Source organism: Diceros bicornis, chromosome 1 (genome assembly GCF_020826845.1).
Source record: "Diceros bicornis minor isolate mBicDic1 chromosome 1, mDicBic1.mat.cur, whole genome shotgun sequence".
Classification (NCBI taxonomy): domain Eukaryota; kingdom Metazoa; phylum Chordata; class Mammalia; order Perissodactyla; family Rhinocerotidae; genus Diceros; species Diceros bicornis.
In genome coordinates, this window is record NC_080740.1 from 68331604 (window position 1) to 68350280 (window position 18677).

The 18677-nt window shown below is 43.3% G+C and overlaps 1 protein-coding gene across 4 annotated transcripts in view; it reads left to right on the forward strand.

The window, feature by feature from the left end:
* Positions 1 to 18677, forward strand: part of SLC36A1 (solute carrier family 36 member 1) — a 66732-nt gene that overhangs the window by 21203 nt on the left and 26852 nt on the right. For 2 of the 4 annotated variants that reach the window (XM_058544420.1, XM_058544422.1), the window contains exon 2: positions 13871 to 14018. In XM_058544420.1, coding sequence (XP_058400403.1) covers positions 13871 to 14018 — 148 coding nt within the window. Of the gene's footprint in view, positions 1 to 1836; positions 1962 to 13870; positions 14019 to 18677 lie in introns of those variants that run through there. The other 2 variants (XM_058544421.1, XM_058544429.1) reach the window with 2 other exon arrangements.

Genomic DNA, 18677 nt, shown 5'->3' on the forward strand with positions numbered 1-18677 from the left:
GTCAAAATGTTCATTTATACACCCATTTTGAACTGGAAATCATCTTCATTTATATTTCCAAGTAAACAACGGGAGCAGAGGTGGAGACTTGCGTATTTGGGAAAAGTTGTTTGGGAACAATACAGAGATGTTATGGTATGTTAATTTCTAATTAGGACTGCACACTGATAAGGTTGCTAGAGCCCTAACAGTATTTGAAATTGATGTCGCCTTTTTTCAAGGGTCTCTCTAAGAACGGTGTGGTGGTCAGGTATAAGAGGGAATCTTTATTTATAGTCAGTGTATCCCAGGAGCAGGCTGGGGAAGGCAAATCCCCACTTGCCTTCTCAGTAATTCCAACAGGGGGTTGTGTGGTTCTCACAAGCCCCGGCTTTCTTGGGTGAGACATTCGGAGGAGCCAGAGGACAAATGAAATTGGAGGCCACACGTTAAGGGTGCATTCCCCGACTGACGCCCAGCAGCATTACAAGCACAGTTCCCGGCGCTGAGCAGTCAAGGAACTGCTGGGTTCTTCCAGGGACGGGATGAACTCGCTGGCCTTCATATTCTGAACTGGGCATGAATCTGCATTCTCTTCTCTTTCACTGGTGAAACGAAACAACCGGAGTAGCTTTTTAAAAAAAAATTAACTAGATTTTAAATTATTATAAAATAATATATATTCAGGAAAGAATTTAAACAGTATAGACAGTGAAGAGTGAAAGTTTTAAGCAAAACAATAAGTACTTTCAAATAAGATTTGAAATTTTAACGCCACAAATCTGTACATTTCTGTATAGATGCATATATATATCTGTAAATACATCGTATAAGGTTTGGAGAATAATACTCACATGATGGTAACTTCAAATCTTTGGAGAGGAGAGTGAATTTGGGAGAAGGGGAATTTTCGTTGTTTATATGCTTATATGTTGTCTAATGTTTCTAATACATTATATTAATGTATTACTTAGGTAATTTTTACTGGATATTTTAACAGCTTTATTGAGGTATAATTTATATATGATAAACTGCATGTAATTAAAGTGTATAATTTCATAAGTTTCAGCATATATATTCACCTGTGAAAACATCACCACAGTCAAGATACTGAGCATATTTGTCACCTTGAAAGTTTCTTTATGCCCCTTTATAATCACTCTCTCCTCTCCTGACCCCACTCGCACCCATTCTCAGGCAACCACTGATGTGTTTTCTGTCACCGTAGATTATTTTGAATTTTCTAGAATATTACATAAATGGAATATTTTTTCTGACTTCTTTCACTTAGCACAATTAAGATTTATCCACGCACAATCATTTTGACATTTATCCATTTTGCAGCTGTATCAATAGTTCATTCCCCCCTTTTTTTTGGCTGAGTAGTTACATAATTTTTAAGAGTGAAATCCGATGCGAGAAGGAGGAAAGAGAAGAGTAGATAATACCTACACCTCAAACATACTGAAATGTTGCCATTCATTTAAAAATGTTGCTTACAAACTTGAAATGTGTTACAAAGATAGTGTTGCCTTACCTCACAGTCCCATTTCCAGTTAGCACCACAAATGAGTTTGTGTAAACTTCTAAAAAACAAGGCATGTGTGAAAATGAGCAATCTTGCACAAGCTCACAACTCAGGGGCCAGAACTCTTGGACTCCGGGCTCACTGCCGACGCTCCGAGGTCAACGCCCCGCCCAGTCCCCTCTCCCAGTCCCCAGCCCCAGGAACAGGGTCCTTCCTGCAGTGGCAGAAATAGGCCGCCAGGTGGTGCTGCGGGGCCGAGCCCAGGAGCACAGTGAGCGGGGAGGAGCAGCAGCGCGCGGGAGCATGTGACCTGGGTCTCCTGGAGCCTGGATCACGTGACGGGGCCCGGAAGCGGCTGCCGGGCAGCTAAGGGGGATGACCAGGACCCGGAGCTGAGGCAGGGAGAGGGGGCCTGCGCTGAAGAGGGACCGAAGCCGGAGCCGGAACCCGAGCGGTGAGTCCGCGCGCTGACGGGCTGGGGCTGGCGCGGGTCGCCGCCTTCGGCAGGACCCACCTCGCCTTCCTTGGGGGCGCAGCGGATGCTCCGGGTCGGGCACCGACCCGCCTGGGCAGCGGGTCCGAGTCGTCTCGGCTCCCCGGCCGCACCTGTGGTCCGATACGGGCACCCATCCCGGGAGGAGGCGAACTGGAGAATCCCTCTTCCCTCACGCTCTCTCCCTTGACATCCCCTCTTATTTGACAGGTGGGGAAGCTGGGGTCCCCAGATGGGAGCGATCACCCAAGTGACCAACTCGGGCTTCCTCCCCGCTTCCCAGAGAGGTCTGGCCGGCTCGGGCAGGTCCCCGGCTCGCTGCGGGAGCCCTGCTCCGGACTGGCTAATAGTGGGTCTTGGGGGCGTAGAATACCAGAACTGCAAGGACCCTGGGGAATCATCTGCTGCAGCCCTCTTCTGGGACAGTCTGGGAGATCGAGGCCCCGGAAGGGGTAGGGGTTGTCTACGGTCACCCAGTGAGTTAGTTGCAGACCTGCGACTAGAATCCGAGTCTCCCTCAGCTCCAGCCCCGTTTGCTTTTCACCGCGCCGCCTCCTGCGGAGAACTTGACATGTGGAAAGGCACCCTTTTCCTGTACTCTTCTCTTTCATTGCTCTCCGCTTTTAGCTCAGCATTCTCCATCGCCGGGATTGGATTGGCTTTGGGTGTGGTTCCATGTTTCAGTGTTGGCGATTTTTCTGCAAACTCATCATTCTGTAGGTTTTGTTTCTGTCTTGCAATTTTGAGTAAGTCGTATCAAAATATGACATAACAATCGCCTATGCTCCTGGAAGGGTAGGTGGCTCCCAGCTGAGGTTGTGGAGAGCCCTGGCATTAGCTTGAAGAATGCAAAGACCTTTAAATTATTTTTTCTGTAGCTTGGCAGATTTGGGGAAGACTGGTTATTTGGAGGATGTTTTGCAGTTATTTGAGGCTTGCTGAAATAAGATAGCAGCATGATGTAATGGAAAGAAGCGAGAATAGGGAATCAGGAGATTTTGTTCTAGATCTGACACTTGCTTTTCCAGCTTGGGCAACTCCCTTCCTTGTTTGAGTTTAGGTTTCCCAGTCTACAGTGATGGGGTGGAGTCCCTAAGGGTTCCTTCTTCTTTGACATTCTCTGCATCTAGATCTGTTTGTTTTCTAATCAGAGATGTCTTTCCTCCAGTATACATTAGTATCTGCCTTGCAACAAGACTTAATCGAGTTGTCCAGGAAGCAGTTTCCCTACTTCTTATTTCTACGCTGCCATGAAATCCCCCTCCTCTTTCTTCTTATCTCTGGATTACATCCAAGCTAAATACTGACAGCTGGAAATGGTTTTCTCTGTCTTTTATTACTTTAAACATGATCAGGGCCCTCTGACTCTTGTCAAGAGCCTGGTCTACAGTAACGATCTTACTTGTACATTCAGAGCATGTTTTCTTGAAAGATGTTCTTGAAGTCAAGAAGTAAGGAGACCCAAAAGGCTTGGTGATTTGCTCTGAGTCTGAGACTGTCTAAGGTAGAGGCTGCTCTGAAGACAGTATTGTCTCTCTCCCTTTGTTTTCTGATTGTGCCATTTATGTTTGTCTGCTCCTGAGTCCTTATTTTCCCTTTAAACCATGTAGCTGTTCATTCGGCCTCATCCCTGTGGCACCGTAAAGTGCTCAGAGCTGTCTCTGTCTATTTTAAAGGCAGTGTAAGGAGGCAGATTCCATTTCTTTTGTGATATTCCAGAGTTCAACTAGGACCAATGGATGGAAGTGCCAAAAGGGAAGTGGTTTTTGGGTGAGCGTAAGAACTTTCCAAGAATTCGTGCTCTCTCCCGTTGCAACACAGAGTGTGGAGGTCCTGTCACTGGAGGTAATTGTCACTGGGCAGTTACTTTTGGAAATGTGGATGAGATTATTGTACTGGTAGAGGGTTGGACTGGATAAAGTTTTGTGTTCTTCCCACTCAGAGGTTCTGTGAAACTCTAGGACTGGACTTGTTAGCATGTGGGCTGTGAAGTAGAGTAGATGGAGTGGATGTCCACTTTTGTGAATAGTTTCCCCCTTGCCCCTCAGATAACTGTTCTCATGTTAATTACGCCTGCTTTTTCTTTTTCTTTTTTTTTTTCCAGTTTTATTGGGATATAATTGATACAAGTTTAAAGTGTACAACATAATGATTTGGTATATGTATATATTGTGAAATGATCACCACCATAAGTTTAATTAACATCCATCACCTCACGTAAATTTTTTTTCCGTTATGATGAGAACTTTTAAGATCTACTCTCTTAGCAACTTTTAAATAGATAGTACAGTATTGTTAACTATACCATGCTGTACGTTAGATCCTCAGAACTTATTTATAATTGGAAGTTTGTAACTTTTGGCCATCTTCGCCCAATTACGCCACCCTGCCTCTGGCAACCACCAATCTGATCTCTGTTTCTATGAGTTCGGTTTTTTTAGATTCCACATATAAATGAGATCACGTAGTATTTATCTTTCTCTGTCTGATTTATTTCACTTAGCATAATGCCCTCAAGGTCCATCCGTGTTGTTGCAAATGGCAGGATTTCCTTCTTTTTCGTGGCTGAATAATATTCCATTATATATATGGAATATATATATTACATTTTCTTTATTCATTCAGTCAACAACTTCAGTTGTTTCTGTACCTTGGCTATTGTGAATAATGCTGCAGTGAACGTGGGGGTGCAGGTATCTCTTCAAGATAGTGATTTCATTTCCTTTGGATATATACTCAGTAGTGGAATTGCTAGATAATATGGTATATTTTTAAGTTTTTGTGGAATCTCCATGCTGTTTCCATAGTGGCTGCACCAGTTTACATCCCACCAACAGTCTACAAGGGTTCCCTTTTCTCCACATCCTCGCCAGCACTTGTTATCTCTTGTCTTTTTGATGATAGCCATTCGAACAGGTGTGAGGTGACATCTCCGGTAGTATTGATTTCCATTTCTCTAATAATTAGTGATGTTGAGCGTGTTTTCAGTACCCCTGCTTTTTCTTTCTTTTTATCACCCCCTCCCTCCCCAGCGAGTGTCTCAGCTCTTTAACTGCTTGATATGATATCTCTGCAAGCGTCAGATGCTGAAGAACCATTGCTGTTAATGCTACACTTCTTCCCACCCTGACCTGAAACAAGATCCTAGAACTGGGCTGAGTTTGGTTTCTACTTTTGCTGACCTGGTCCCGATAACCCTTCCAGAAGTGTGTGACTGACTAACCACTAACACCCAGGCTAGTTTTCTTCTTTTTCCCATAGAGGAAACTCACATTGAGTCTGTTGACCTCAACCCAGGCCTTGGAGGAACCATGAACCTCCCTCCTTTGGCTGGGCCTTACTAGGTCCGAGCACACAAAGCTGGCCTCTGTCTGATGGGTGTGGGGTCCAGTGGATGGGACGTTCTGAATTTGCCAAAATAGAAATCACATGATGCTGCATGTGGGGCAGTCTCTTTTTATCCCCCAGACATTTCTGTGGGAAGCCTTGACACCCAGGGCCAGTTCCCAATGATCCTCTCTAGTAGGAAAGACTCCTCTGTGCTTCCGTTTTCCACGAATTCAGGAATCTGTGTGGGTCACTGGGATGCTCATGGCATGTAGATCACCATTTCCAAGACGGGGACCAGGCTCAGCTCTCCAGAGGGATGGAATGGAGGAAGTCCTGCATTGCTTATTTGTGTAGTCAACTTTCTAACTTCCTGTCTTTGAACTTCTCTGTAGAAATAATCACAGTTGCTACCATCAATGAGGATCCATTATGGACCATGCAGCATATTGAACATCTTTTCCTTCTCTCTTCATAACAATAGTGTGATGTAGATATTATTAATGACATTTTCCAGATGAGGAAACTGAGACAATGGGACATGCAGTAACTTCCTCAGGGTCACACAGCTGGGTTCTGAACTCATGTTCTTATGATGCAGAGTTCTCCCTGCAGACCTAATCCTGTACCTGTTTTGTTCCAAAGTAGCTTTTAGGAAGGGTAGATAACTTTTGGAGTGGTAGAAGGTGTACCGGACTGAGAATCTGGTATCCTGGATTCTAATCCCAGATCTCTAACCAGCTGGGGGCCTTGGTTTTCTCACCTCCTAATGGGAAGCTGGAGCTCGATCTGTAAATCATGCCTGGTCCTAACATTTAGCGATTTTTATGATCGTGAGTAAAAAGTGAGCATGTTTGCCTGTTCAGCTCCTATTGTGCAGAGCCTGCTGAAGTCAGCAGCTGTTTTGTGGCTGCGCTCGCACCAGACTCTTTCAGGCAGAAGTCTCAAGTTATGGGATGTACTTCTGTGGTAGGTTAGATGGAGCTTTATCTGATACTGTTTGAAAACAAATCACATGGAAGTCAGAAAGTTTCACTTCCCTGCCTCTAGATCATACACAGCAACACAGTCTGTGTCCCTGTTCATGTCTTTGGAATTCCAGCAACAGAGAAGAGACAATGCAGCTAGAGAGTTCGCTGCTTCTCTGGGTGCCAAAATCCAAGCCAGTGGAATTGTTTCAGAATAATGGACAGTGCTTTTAGTCTGCGTTTATCACCAATCCATGGACTCTGGTAGGAGGTAAAGCTTGGGATGTACGCATCATAATAAGATCATTTATTTTTGGAATGCTTTATATAAATCTACCTGTAATCAAGATCACCTAGTAAGCTGGTTAAAAATAAAATGCTCAGGTTGAATCAGACTGAGCCCAGAAATCTGTTTGTTTTTTTTTTTAGCAGCTTTATTGAGATATAATTCATATAGCATAGAATTCACCCATTTCAAGTGTACAATTCAGTGGCTTTTAGTATATTCACAGAGTTGTGCAACCCTCACCACAGTCAATTTTAGAACATTTTCATCACCCCAAAAGAAGCTCTGTACACCTTAGCCATCACCCCCTAATCCCTCCCAACTCCCTATTTCAAGCCCTAGTCAACTACTAATCTCCTTTCTGTCTGTAGGTTTCCCTATTCTGGGCTTTCCTATGAATGAAATCATACAATATATGGCCCTCTGTGACTGACTTCTTTCCCTTAGAATAATGTTTTCAAGGTTCATCCATGTTGTGGCATGTATCAGTATTTCATTTCTTTTTATTGTTGAATAATATTCCATTGTATGGATATACCACATTTCCTTTATCCATTCATCGGGTTTATTTCCACTTTGTGACTGTTAGGAATAATGCTGCTATGAACATGTGTGTACAAGTTTTTCTGTGGGCGTCCATTTTCATTTTAGTATGTATCTGGAAGTGGAATTGCTGCGCCAAATGGTAACTATGTTTAGCTTTTTGAGGAACTGCCAGATTGCTTTCCCAAGTGGCTGCACCATTGTACCCTCCTACCAGCAGTGTCAGAGGGTTCCAATTTCTCCACATCTTTACCAACACTTGTTATTATCTGCCTTTGATTCTGGCCATCCTGGTGGGTGTGAAGTGTTGTCTCATCATGGTGTTTGTTTTACATTTACCTGATGACTAATGATGAGTATCTTTACATGTGGTTATTGGCTATTGTCACATCTTTAGTGAAATAGCTATTCACATCCTTCCTTATTTTTTAATTGGGTTGTCCTTTTATTATTGAGTTGTAATAGTTCTTTATATGTTCTGTGTACAAGTCTCTTATTAGAAATATGATTTGCATAAATTTTCTCCCATTCTGTGTGTTATCTTTCACTTTGTTTTTTTTGCTGGGAAAAATTTGCCCTGAGCTGACATCTGTTGCCAATCTTTCCCCCACTTTTTTCCCCTCCCCAAAGCCGCAGCGCATAGTTGTATATTCTAGTTGCAAGTTCTTCTGGCTCTTCTTTGTGAGCTGCTACCACAGCATGGCTGCAGACAGATGAGTGGTGTGGTTTCGCACCCAGGAGTCGAACCCAGGCCGCTGAAGTGGTGAGCGCCGGACTTGAGCCACTAGGCCATCAAGCCTGGCCCTGTCTTTCACTTTCTTGATGGTGTCCTTTGAGGCACAAACACTTTTAATTTTGATGATGCCTAATTTACCTATTTTTTTTCTCTTTTTGCTTGCGCTTTTGCTGTCATATGTAAGAAACCATTGCTTAACTCAAGGTCATGAAGATTTATGCCTATGTTTTCTTCTAAGAGTTTTATAGTTTTAGCTCCTACATGTAAGTCTTTGATCTGTTTTGATTTAATTTTTGCATATGGCGTGAGGTAGAGTTCCAACATCATTCTTTTGCGTGTGGATATGCAGCTGTCCTAGCAACATTTGTTGAAAAGACTATTCTTTCTCCATTGAATTGTCTTGGCACCCTTGCCAAAAATCAGTTGACTGTAGATGTGAGAGTTTATTTCTGTACTCTCAATTCTATTCCATTGCTCTATATGTCTGTCCTTATGCCTGTGTTATATTGTCTTGATTACTGTAGCTTTGTACTAAGATTTGAAATTGGGAAGTCCTCCAACTTTGTTCTTCTTTTCCAGAATTGTTTTGGCTAACCTGGGCGTCTTGAATTGCCTTATGAGTTTTAGAATCAGCCTGTCAATTTCTACAAAAAGGCAGCTGGAATTTTTACAGGGATTTCATTGAATCTGTAGATCAATTTCGGGAGTATTGCCAACTTAACAGTATTAAATCTTCTAATCCATGAATATTGGGATGTGTTTTCGTTTGTTTAGCTCTTCTTTAAGTTCTTTCAACATTGTTCTGTAGTTTTTGTGTACAGGTCTTATACTTATTTGGCTAAATTTCTTCCTAAGTATTTTATTCTTTTTGATGCTATCATAAATGGTACTGTTTACTTAATTTCATTTTCAGACTGTTCGTTGTGAGTGCATAGAAATAGAATTGATTTTTGTGTATTGATCTTGTATCCTACAACTTTACTGAACTTATTAGTTCTAATAGTTTTTAGTGGATAATTTCTTATGTGTTTACAAGTCACCCTAAAAGTGTTGTTTACCTTTTGGTAATGAAGCTAACTAATACTTTAGTATTGCCTCTCCCTTCGTCCTCTCCTTTCTCCTCCTTGACCTTCCCATTTATAGAGGCCTATAAATGTGTACAAACGGATTCTCCTTCCCTTGTTGGAACTGACCTTGTTCATTGTGCTGAATTTGGAATAGAATCCAATCAATAAACTCTTAAATAGCTATCTTGAGAACATTTTAGTATTTTCAAAAGTGAGTGTAATATTTTCAAAAATATGAGTCTGGTAGGTGGGGGAAAGATGGTTTTAAAGTTTTCATTATCAGGGGGCCGGCCCGGTGGCGTAGCCGTTAAGTTTGCGTGCTGCGCTGCCGCGGCCCGGGGTTCGCAGGTTCGAATCCCGGGTGTGCACCGACGCACTGCTTGTCAGGCCATGCTGTGGCGGCATCGCATATAAAGTAGAGGAAGATGGGCACGGATGTTAGCTCAGGGCCAATCTTCCTCAACAAAAAGAGGAGGATTGGCAACGGATGTTAGCTCAGGGCTGATCTTCCTCACAAAAGAAAAAAAAATAGTTTTCATTATCAGTGGTCTTTGCTGGAAAGTAAAGAAATGTAAAATAAAACAGGTAAAAGGAGCCACCCATCCACCTAAAAGAGCAAAAATAAAAATGAGAAAATTCAGCACTGGCAGGGTTATGAAGAGATAGTCATGTCCATATATTGCTAGTGACACTGTAGGTTAGTTCAATCATTTGTATGATAAGAACCGTAAAAATGAGCCTGTACACCTAGCTCTACTCGCAGGATATGACTTAAAAATTAAAAACTATTTGTATGAATTCTTTTTAGCTGTGATATGAGATAGTCATTAAAAAAAAGAAAGCAGAAGCCCCAAATCCAACAATTGGAAGCTAGTGAAGCAAATTATTATATTAAGATAATGATGGACCATTATTATATTGCAACTAAACTTCATAGTGTATGCACTGCATTGCAACTAAACTTCATTAGTATATGCACTGTATAGTATAGTATATGCATTAGTATATGCAAGGAAGACTAGATATGAAATAAGCAGGAAAAACCTTAAAATAATGATAATATTAATAATTAAAAATGGTTTATATAAGGAAAAAGAAGAAAATTTATCGAGGTTATACAAATAGTTGATATTTCAATGCAATTTTGGGTGAATGTACACTTGAAGAAATATATATGTATATTTTTTGCCACTAAACATGCAGACTTTTCTTACTTAGTAGTTCACTCTTTTGGGTCTAAATATAGAGATTTTGACTTTGCATCGTCAAAAGGCCACACCTAATGCATAGATTAAGTTCATTGCCCTCAGGAACCTGAAGGACTGGCTTGTCTCGAACTCTCACATTTTACACCCCTCATTCTGACAGTTAACATGTTCTATTAAAATTTCCCACAGGGCAGGAATGGGCAATTGCAGCAACAGACTTGGAAACCAGGTTTTATCAAAGGGATCCCAGGGGCAGGGTGACCATGGAGGCTGGCACTCAGTGGGGACACTAGAAAGCAAGAGCAGGAGGCCTTGGTTGCCAGAAAGAACCACAAGAAGGGACTCCAGGGGGTGACTGCACCCACCCTCTCCCATGCTTGAATCCCTGCTTAATGCTCTGAGAAAGGGCTTCTGCTTGGACTTTCCCAGGGGTGGAGACACACTGTCTCCTGGAGCACTATGTTCTGTCTGGACAGCTCCCTCTTTTTCTTTTTCTTTTTTTTTTTTTTTTTGCTGAGGAAGACTGGGTTCCCTGCGGCAACTGAGCTAACATCTATTGCCATCTATTGCCAATCTTCCTCTTTTTTTTCTTGAGGAAGATTAGCCCTGATCTAACATTTATGCCAATCTTCCTCTATTTTGTATATGAGTCACTGCCACAGCATGGCTGATGAGCGGTGTAGGTCTGCACCTGGGATCCAAACCCAGATCTTTCTCTATTTTGTATGTGGGTCACTGCCACAGCATGGCTGACGAGCAGCGTTGGTCCATGCCTGGGATCCGAACCCGCAGGTCCGGGCCACTGAAGTGGAGTGCACCAAACTTTAACCACTACACCACGAGGCTGGCCCCTTGACAACTCCTTTTGATAGAAAGTTCTTCCTTATGTCTAGCCAAAGTCCTGCCTCCCTTTACTTTCCACCTACTGATCTATTAGTGACTAATCTTTGAGGTCCCACAAAACAAGTGTTATCCATAGGCAGCCTTAAAGACAGTTTTTCTATCTCCCAAGTCGCCAGTTGTCCAGGTTGAACCTCAGTGCTTCCAACTGTTCCTCATTTAGTTGGTTTCCATCGCCCTCCTGATCCTGGTGCTGACCTCTGGCTATACCCCAGTTTGTCATTATTCCCTTTATAGTGTGCTGCCTGGAACGGAATACTGCATGGCAAAAACAGTGCTGTCATCTACCTGGGGTTCTGTCTCATCCTAGTGCAACCTAGAATTGCATTAGCTCATTTGGCATCTATTATTATATCATTAACTTCTGTTGAGCTTATCATCAACTAAAAACCATAAGTAGAGTTTTTTTTTTCCTTTCCAACATGCGCACGGTTGCCAAGCCACTTATTCCGCATCCTGCAGTTGTTTTTAGCCTTCAGATCTATAGATTTCAGCTTCTTTTTGAGCAGTTTTCTTAGCAATAATCTGCTGTGGGTTAACTTCAGTTCTTATACACAACATAAAGAAGCCTCTTTACAGCGTTTGAAACAAATTGAGCATCTGTACCAAGTAAGCAACAGAGTGGTCTCTTGGTTGATGGGGAGGGAATGGGGGACGTGTCAGTCCCTGCATTCTGTCCCTTCTTCCTCCATAATATGCAAGATTCACTTGGAAGGCTCTATTCTTCAGATGCTTTTGATATGTTGGAAGAGACTAGAAATTAGCTGTTATTTGCATAAAGAATTACAGGAGTCGTTTCCTGGAATATTAGAGCCAGAGAGTTGCTGGCAGATATTTTAGTTCACCCCCGCCCATTCGCACATTTGGAACTAAGACTTTAGACAAATAAAGAGAATTGTTTCAAGTTACTAAGCAAACTGGTGAGAGGCCACTTTAGAACCCAGGCCTCTGACATACATGGAAACTAACTTATTAACTTTTGCCCGAATAGCAGCTTTCAGCTGCTCATATTAAGATACTTCATAGGTTTTTTTTTTTTTTTCCTGGCCCTCTTAGGAGTTTAGCTGTTCCAGAGCTAGGTGACTTCTTTGAATTCCTCCAGCATGGGAGCAGGTGACACCCTCTTAGATATTTAGCGAAGTCGGTCTGGTGGTGAAGCTAGACAGGATCCTCCCTGGGACTTCGAGCCCTTTATTGACTTTCCACCAAGCACTTTCCTTGTGAGATTGCGTAAGGGCCTTCATCTTTTACAGTTGGTGGGAGAAAATGAGAAATGAGTGTGGCACTCGGGTGCCAGGCTGGGGCCAGTTTCCAAAGAATCCCCCGGGACTGGAATTGTGGGAGCACTTGGCACAGAGCTGTCCTGTGGCAGCTGGTGTTGGGTGTCGTGCGGGATGGCGTGTGGTGATGGCTGTCGGAGGTCCTGTCTCCTCGCCAGGTAACTGAGATAGCACACCAGACTCAGGGTGGGCGTCCAGCCACATGCTGGGGGAGAGCCCCCAATAGGCGGGCAGTTGTGCCAATCTTCCAAGTGTCTGAAGGGTTTTTATTTGTAATTTTTAATGTTCGTCTACCTTTTTTTCCTTGTTTGATTGCAGATTCTTGGAGGACAGGAAGTTGACTCTTTTTCATTATAGTATTCCGTCACTGCAATTAGTGTGTTCAGTAGATGTTTCCAGATACAGGCAGGGCGTCAGGGTGTATGTTTACTGCTTTGCTGCTACCTGGTGTAGCAGAGCAAGTCCCTTGATCTTTGGGGGGTTGAGTCTTCCTCTGTACCGTGAGCAGCTTGGAGTGACCTCTGAAGGCTCTTAGCAACAGTCCCCAGGATTCTGGGAGCCTCATGAGTCCCAAAATGTATCCTTATCTGTGCAGATCCTTGTGTCTCGTAGAGAAGTCATTGTTCTCCTTTCTTCTGTAGTAGCGTTACTGAGAAAGACCTCCCAGGGGACGCCACCCTCCCCATCCTTCCCCAGCACAAAACAGGAAGGGTTTCTTCTTTCACCATCTTTAAAAAATTAGCAAATTTGTAAAAATAAAAAAGAAGAAGGGTTGTGGAGGGGAGACGTTGAGACAAGGGCCAGTGGTGAGCACTTCCCGTGCTCCTGGTCTTCCTCTTGGCTGCTTTCAGCTGCCATTTCTCAGTATTCAGGCTGAGTTCCAAGAAAAGATTCCTAGGGTCAGCAGATGAGAGTCACTCCTGACCTCCTGGGAGAGGCCTGAGGTCATGGCAGAGAGAAAGAGAGTGTCATTGTGGCCCTGGGACCTGGTGGGGAGTTGGAGCAGAATTGGATGATCCAGAGGGGGTTTCTTGAATGCAACAAGGTTCTTTCTCCAATGAATGCAGAGGAAAATAGGATACAGTGGGGCATATTTGGATTCCTGTCCTCTGAGAGCTTGCTCTTGGGGAAGACGGATGTAGAGACAATTTAACTATTGTTCAAGGTCCAAGAAATTAGCTCAGAGGGATAGTTCATCTTGACTAAGGAACAGGGAAGACTTCCTGGAAGCGCCTGTCTGTATCTTCCCCCATGCCTCCCCAGCAATGCCTCGCCTCTGCTCTGGCCAGGTGTACTGGGGCTAATTTAGAAATATCTGAGTGTGGCACGACTGGAAAGGCTGGGAGGCAGAAGCTGAGTGAGCTCAGCCCGCCCACGTTTACTTTGCACCTTTTCAATTTCCCTTTGTACCAGACACTCTCATACTTAATCAATCCATAGTTCAGATGTCACCGAGCTACTGTGACAATGGCTGCTCCTGCCCCAGAGCCCACCCCAGGCTTGGAGCTAAAGGTCCCAGCCCCTGGAGGTCTTAGCGCTGACCCTGTCCCCCCAGCTACCATGTCCACGCAGAGGCTTCGGAACGAGGACTACCATGACTACAGCTCCACTGACGCGAGCCCCGAGGAGAGCCCGTCTGAAGGCCTCAACAACTTCTCTTCCTCCGGCTCCTACCAGCGGTTTGGGGAAAGCAACAGCACAACGTGAGTAGCTGTTTCTTCTCCCCTCCTGGGCGGGCTTTATGTTCCTAGGTATTAGTAACATAGTCTCCCTTATGTTATTTTTGCTCCCCCATTTTATCCATTCCTCACTTCACAGATGAAAGTAAGATAGAGATTGGGCGAGTAACAGCACCGAGATTTGAGCTTCTTGCCTGCCACTCTCTGGCCTGTTTCTTATTCTTTGTTCCTTTCGGCTATGTTGGTCCCGGAAGGCTGGTGCCGAGGAAGAGCCTAAACGTAAGAAAAACTTCTAGAGAGAACTTTCTCTTAATTTAGAACCATGGGTCATCTGTGCTAGAACCTCAAATACCTCCAGGCTCCATTGGAAGCCTCCTTTGCAACGTCTCCCCCAGACTTCTGTCCCCGTCACCAAACAGCCAGTTCATTTGGCTGAAGAAGTGGGAAGAACGAGGAATAACTTCTCCTGCACTTAAAAAAATTCAAGGGGTTAATAGAGAAGAGGAGATGGGCTTTGCATTAAGGAGGGCTTATCTTATCCTTGGAAACTGAATCTCAAGACTCGTCTGGGCTGAGGTTGGCCCTCTCTGGGCCTCAGTTTCCCCAAATGTAAGATAAAATGAGGACCCCACTCTGAAGCTATGCTGACTGTCTGGTGCTCACGCTCGAATTAGAAAATTCAGAGGAGGGTTTTCTACTCCATTGAGTTCGCCGACTCACTCCCTGATCTCAGCATCCCATCTTTTGCACCCCTTCTGTTTATTCAAGCTTAGCTCTCACCCTTTTTCTGTTCCCTTGTGGGTTGGATGTGACTTACTGAGGGATTCTTTATGTCCTAGACTTACACTGTCCCCTGTGACTCCCCAAGAGACCACAGAAGCTTCTCTTAGAGCTCATTACTGGTGAAGCTCCCTCTGGCTGCAGTCTTTCCTAGTGCAGGGCATTTTCCCTCGTGAACTGGGATAGAACTAGAGGATATGGCCTGTGCACATTACCAGCCACTCTCCACCACTAGTTAATTTCTGCTCATAAAGATTCAGTCTCTATAGCTTATCTCTCAAGTGGCATGCTTTTGTAGATTCCCCCCTTTGTTTGGAGTGTTGCAATGGGAAAGATTGCTTAGAGCACAACTGGCAGCAGTGAGGACTATCCCTTCTTCCCCTAACCTAATCCACCCAGCTGGCTTCCCCCAGGCAGGAGCTGCAAATGCAGCCAATGGCATGTGATAGCTTCCCCTCAGAAGTCACACTTGTTATTGTGAAATACTTCTTCCAAGCTTCTCTCTTGTTTCCCTTCCAGTTTGTGCTCCTTCTTGTTCTCAGGCATCAACTTGTCTATGCAATGCTTGCCATAGCGGAGTCTAGATTTTCATTTTTAAAGTGACCTCTCCGAAGTTCAAAACGAACCAGCTAGCAACCTCAGGATGGTAGCTCACAGGTTTTGTATGCATTGAAGCTAATGCATGCCTGTTAGTTATTCTGAATATCTCTTTTTTTCACATTTTTTTCACATATAACTAGTAGTCAACCCCAAATTACCCCTCTTTTGTTGGAAATTGAGCAGATCGGAAGATACCTTCCTCGGGCTTGTATTGGGACATCTTCCAGGGTGTACTTTGTTCTGAGGGCCCATCCTACCCTGATATTGTGATGCCAGGTGTGACTAGGAGCTCATCTGTAAGTGATGGCAGATATCACAGTCCCGTCACAAGTGCTACAGGGAATAGGACGCCCTTGGGACTTGGAGGATTGGTTGAGTCCTGCCCTGGGGCCTGGATCCACATGAGCATCTATGTATAGAAAACATGCCAGGTATGATTTAGGTATAGGCTGATTTGGGGGACCTTGTTAGCCCACATGAATCTCTAATACGTGAGAAATGTTAAGGATGAGTTTTTGAGCTGAATTCCTTGTCTGCTTGTGCCCTGTCCAACCCTGTTATCTAGTTTGCAAAAGAACAAAGTACATGGAGGTACTTCTCAGCCTACTGCACATACGTGTGCACACATCTGGCTTTTCTAGGGGTTAAGGGCTCAGTAAAACCCTTAACCAGGGGTGCACATAGGAACCCCACCACTTCCATGGTGATGTGCTTGGTGAGGTTACTTCCTAACACTTAATGTGATCAAGCTGTTGACTGTTTTGGCAATGGCCTTATTTTACTCTGTTGGGCAAATATTTCTCCTTGTTGCCCTGTTGAGTTATGTTATACCAGTTCTTGGTACGTACTTCTTCCCCAGGCTGCAGACTGAGGAACCAGTTGACTGAAACTGGCTTTCCCTAGGTTATCTGGAGCAGCCGTCTGCAAAATGTGGTATTTAGACCCTTTGGGGTTCCCAAGACCATTTCGAGAAGTCTGAGAGGTCAAAACTGTGTTCATAATAATACTAAGATATTATTTGCCTCTTTATTGTGTTGACATTTGCACTGATGGTACAGAAGCACTGATGGTACTGCTGGCACCTTAGCATAAATCAAGGCAGTGGCACGACATTATGCTAGTCATCCTGTATTTTTCACTGCCACACATACAAAGAATGAGCTAGTTTCACTGCAGCATGTCCTTGATGAAGCAGTCAGATTACTAATTTTATTAAGCCATGACCCTTCAGTACAGGTCTTTTAATATTCTGTGTGACACAATGGTAAGTGTGCATGAGGCACTTCTACTGCATGTCCAAGTAGGGTACTTGTCTCAAGGAAAAGACCTTGAGTGATTGAGCTGTGAACTGAACTACCTGCTTTTTTTTTTTCCATAGAACACTATTTTTGCTAGAAAGAACTAACAAATTATAGATTATTCAGACCTGAGTACTTGGCAGACATTTTCTTGAAAATGAAAGAAATGGTACCATCGCCTCAAGAAAAACAATCAACAGTATTGGTGTTGCCCACAATAAAATTTGAGCTTTCAAGCAAAATTTGAAAAAAACTTGTATCCAACACTGTGGCCTTGACAGCTTCCCTCTACTTAAAGACTTTTCTGATGAGATCAGTAATGATGTTAATAAATGTGATTTTTTGATATTGTATAATGAAATGTGCCAGAATTTGGAAGATCTGCATAACTCAGGGAATCAATATTTTCCAAATTACCAAAATATGATGTTAGAAAATTGTGCATGGGTAAAAGATCCATTCAAAGATTCAATAGGTTTTAATGTAATAGTGGATGAAAAAGTTCAGATTCCACATTATAACTAACTTCTAAGAAACTACCATATGTTGAGTTTTGGTGTAGTATCAAAGAAAAATTACCACAATTGTCTGAAGAAGCAATTAAAATACCTCTTCCATTTCCAACTACATGTCTGTGCGAGGACAGATTATTTTATATACTTCAACCAAAACAACATATCACAACAGATTATTTGCAGAAGTAGATAATCCAGCTGTCTTCTATCAAGCAAGACATTAAAGAGATTTGCAAAAAAGTAACATACTGCCAGTCTTCTCACATTTTATTTTTTTGGAAAATAGAGTTACTTTTTATTAAAAATCTTTTATATTAACATGTAATATGTTTATTGTTATTTTAAGTTAATTATTAAATATTTTTAAAATATCTCAGTTTTAATTTGTAATGTAGTATATATTAGACAGAATCCACACAAGTAAAAGCTATTTGGGATCCTCAATAATTTATAAGTGTATAAAGGGGTCCTGAGACAAAAAAATATAAGAACTGCTGATTTGGAGCATAAACAGAACTACAGAGATTTGCAAGGCTTATTTCTTCCTCCCTCCCCATAGTTAAGACTTTGCAGTCCACAAGTTGATTTTGTGATACTCATGTGGTTTTGGGTAATCCTAGCTTGGGGCCTTTCATTAAAAAGAGTAATTTTGGTCAATTGCCTAGAATCCTGGTGTTGCAGAGTTGAAGAGACCTTGGAAGGTATGTTGTCCTAGTCCAGTCCCCTCACTCTACAGACGAGACAACAGGCCTGGAGAATGGAAGGGAATTGTCATATGGAGTTAGTGGCTGAGCCAGGGCTGGAGGGACCTGGTCTCCCACGTAACCCAGCTCAGAGGCATTTGGGGGAGGCCTCCGGTAGGCAGGTGGGTTTGGTATAATGCTCACCTTTGCCCTTAAGTGGATTAAACATTTGTCAGGATAGAATTTGATTGGCCCAGCATCCCCGCCGTAATCTCCCGGTCATTGGCTCCTGATAGTGAAGGTGTCACCTCCGGACCTTGCGGTCCTTAAGCTGTGTCCTCCGGGTAATCCAGAGAGCACTCAGCTTCTTCTCAGTTGACTCAAAGCAGTTTCCTCCATCTTTCCTGAAGAGCTTGGGGACGGTAGGAAGGTCAGGAGGTTTTCTCCCTGGAGGTGGAAGGAGAAAGGTTACCAAAAGTAAAATTCTTTCTAGAGGGTGTAGATGGGTCTTAATATAGTCTTTATGAATAGCATGTATTATTTGCCTTCAGTTTCTTCTGAACTGCAGATTTGAAGAAATATGTGTAAGCATCATTTCGGAGGGACTTGGGTTATTTGTACAGAATTTCCAGACTGTGCCAGGAGCCAAATCCTGAGTGAGTCTGTGATTTGGGGCAAAGTGACACTGTATTTGACTTGTTTTGTGTCCTCCTGGAGGTAACAAAGGATAGAAAATGCTGAAGATGAGGCCACTCCTCTGCTGTCAGTCCTTTGAGGAGTTCCCATTCCCTATGGAATGCCCACCCT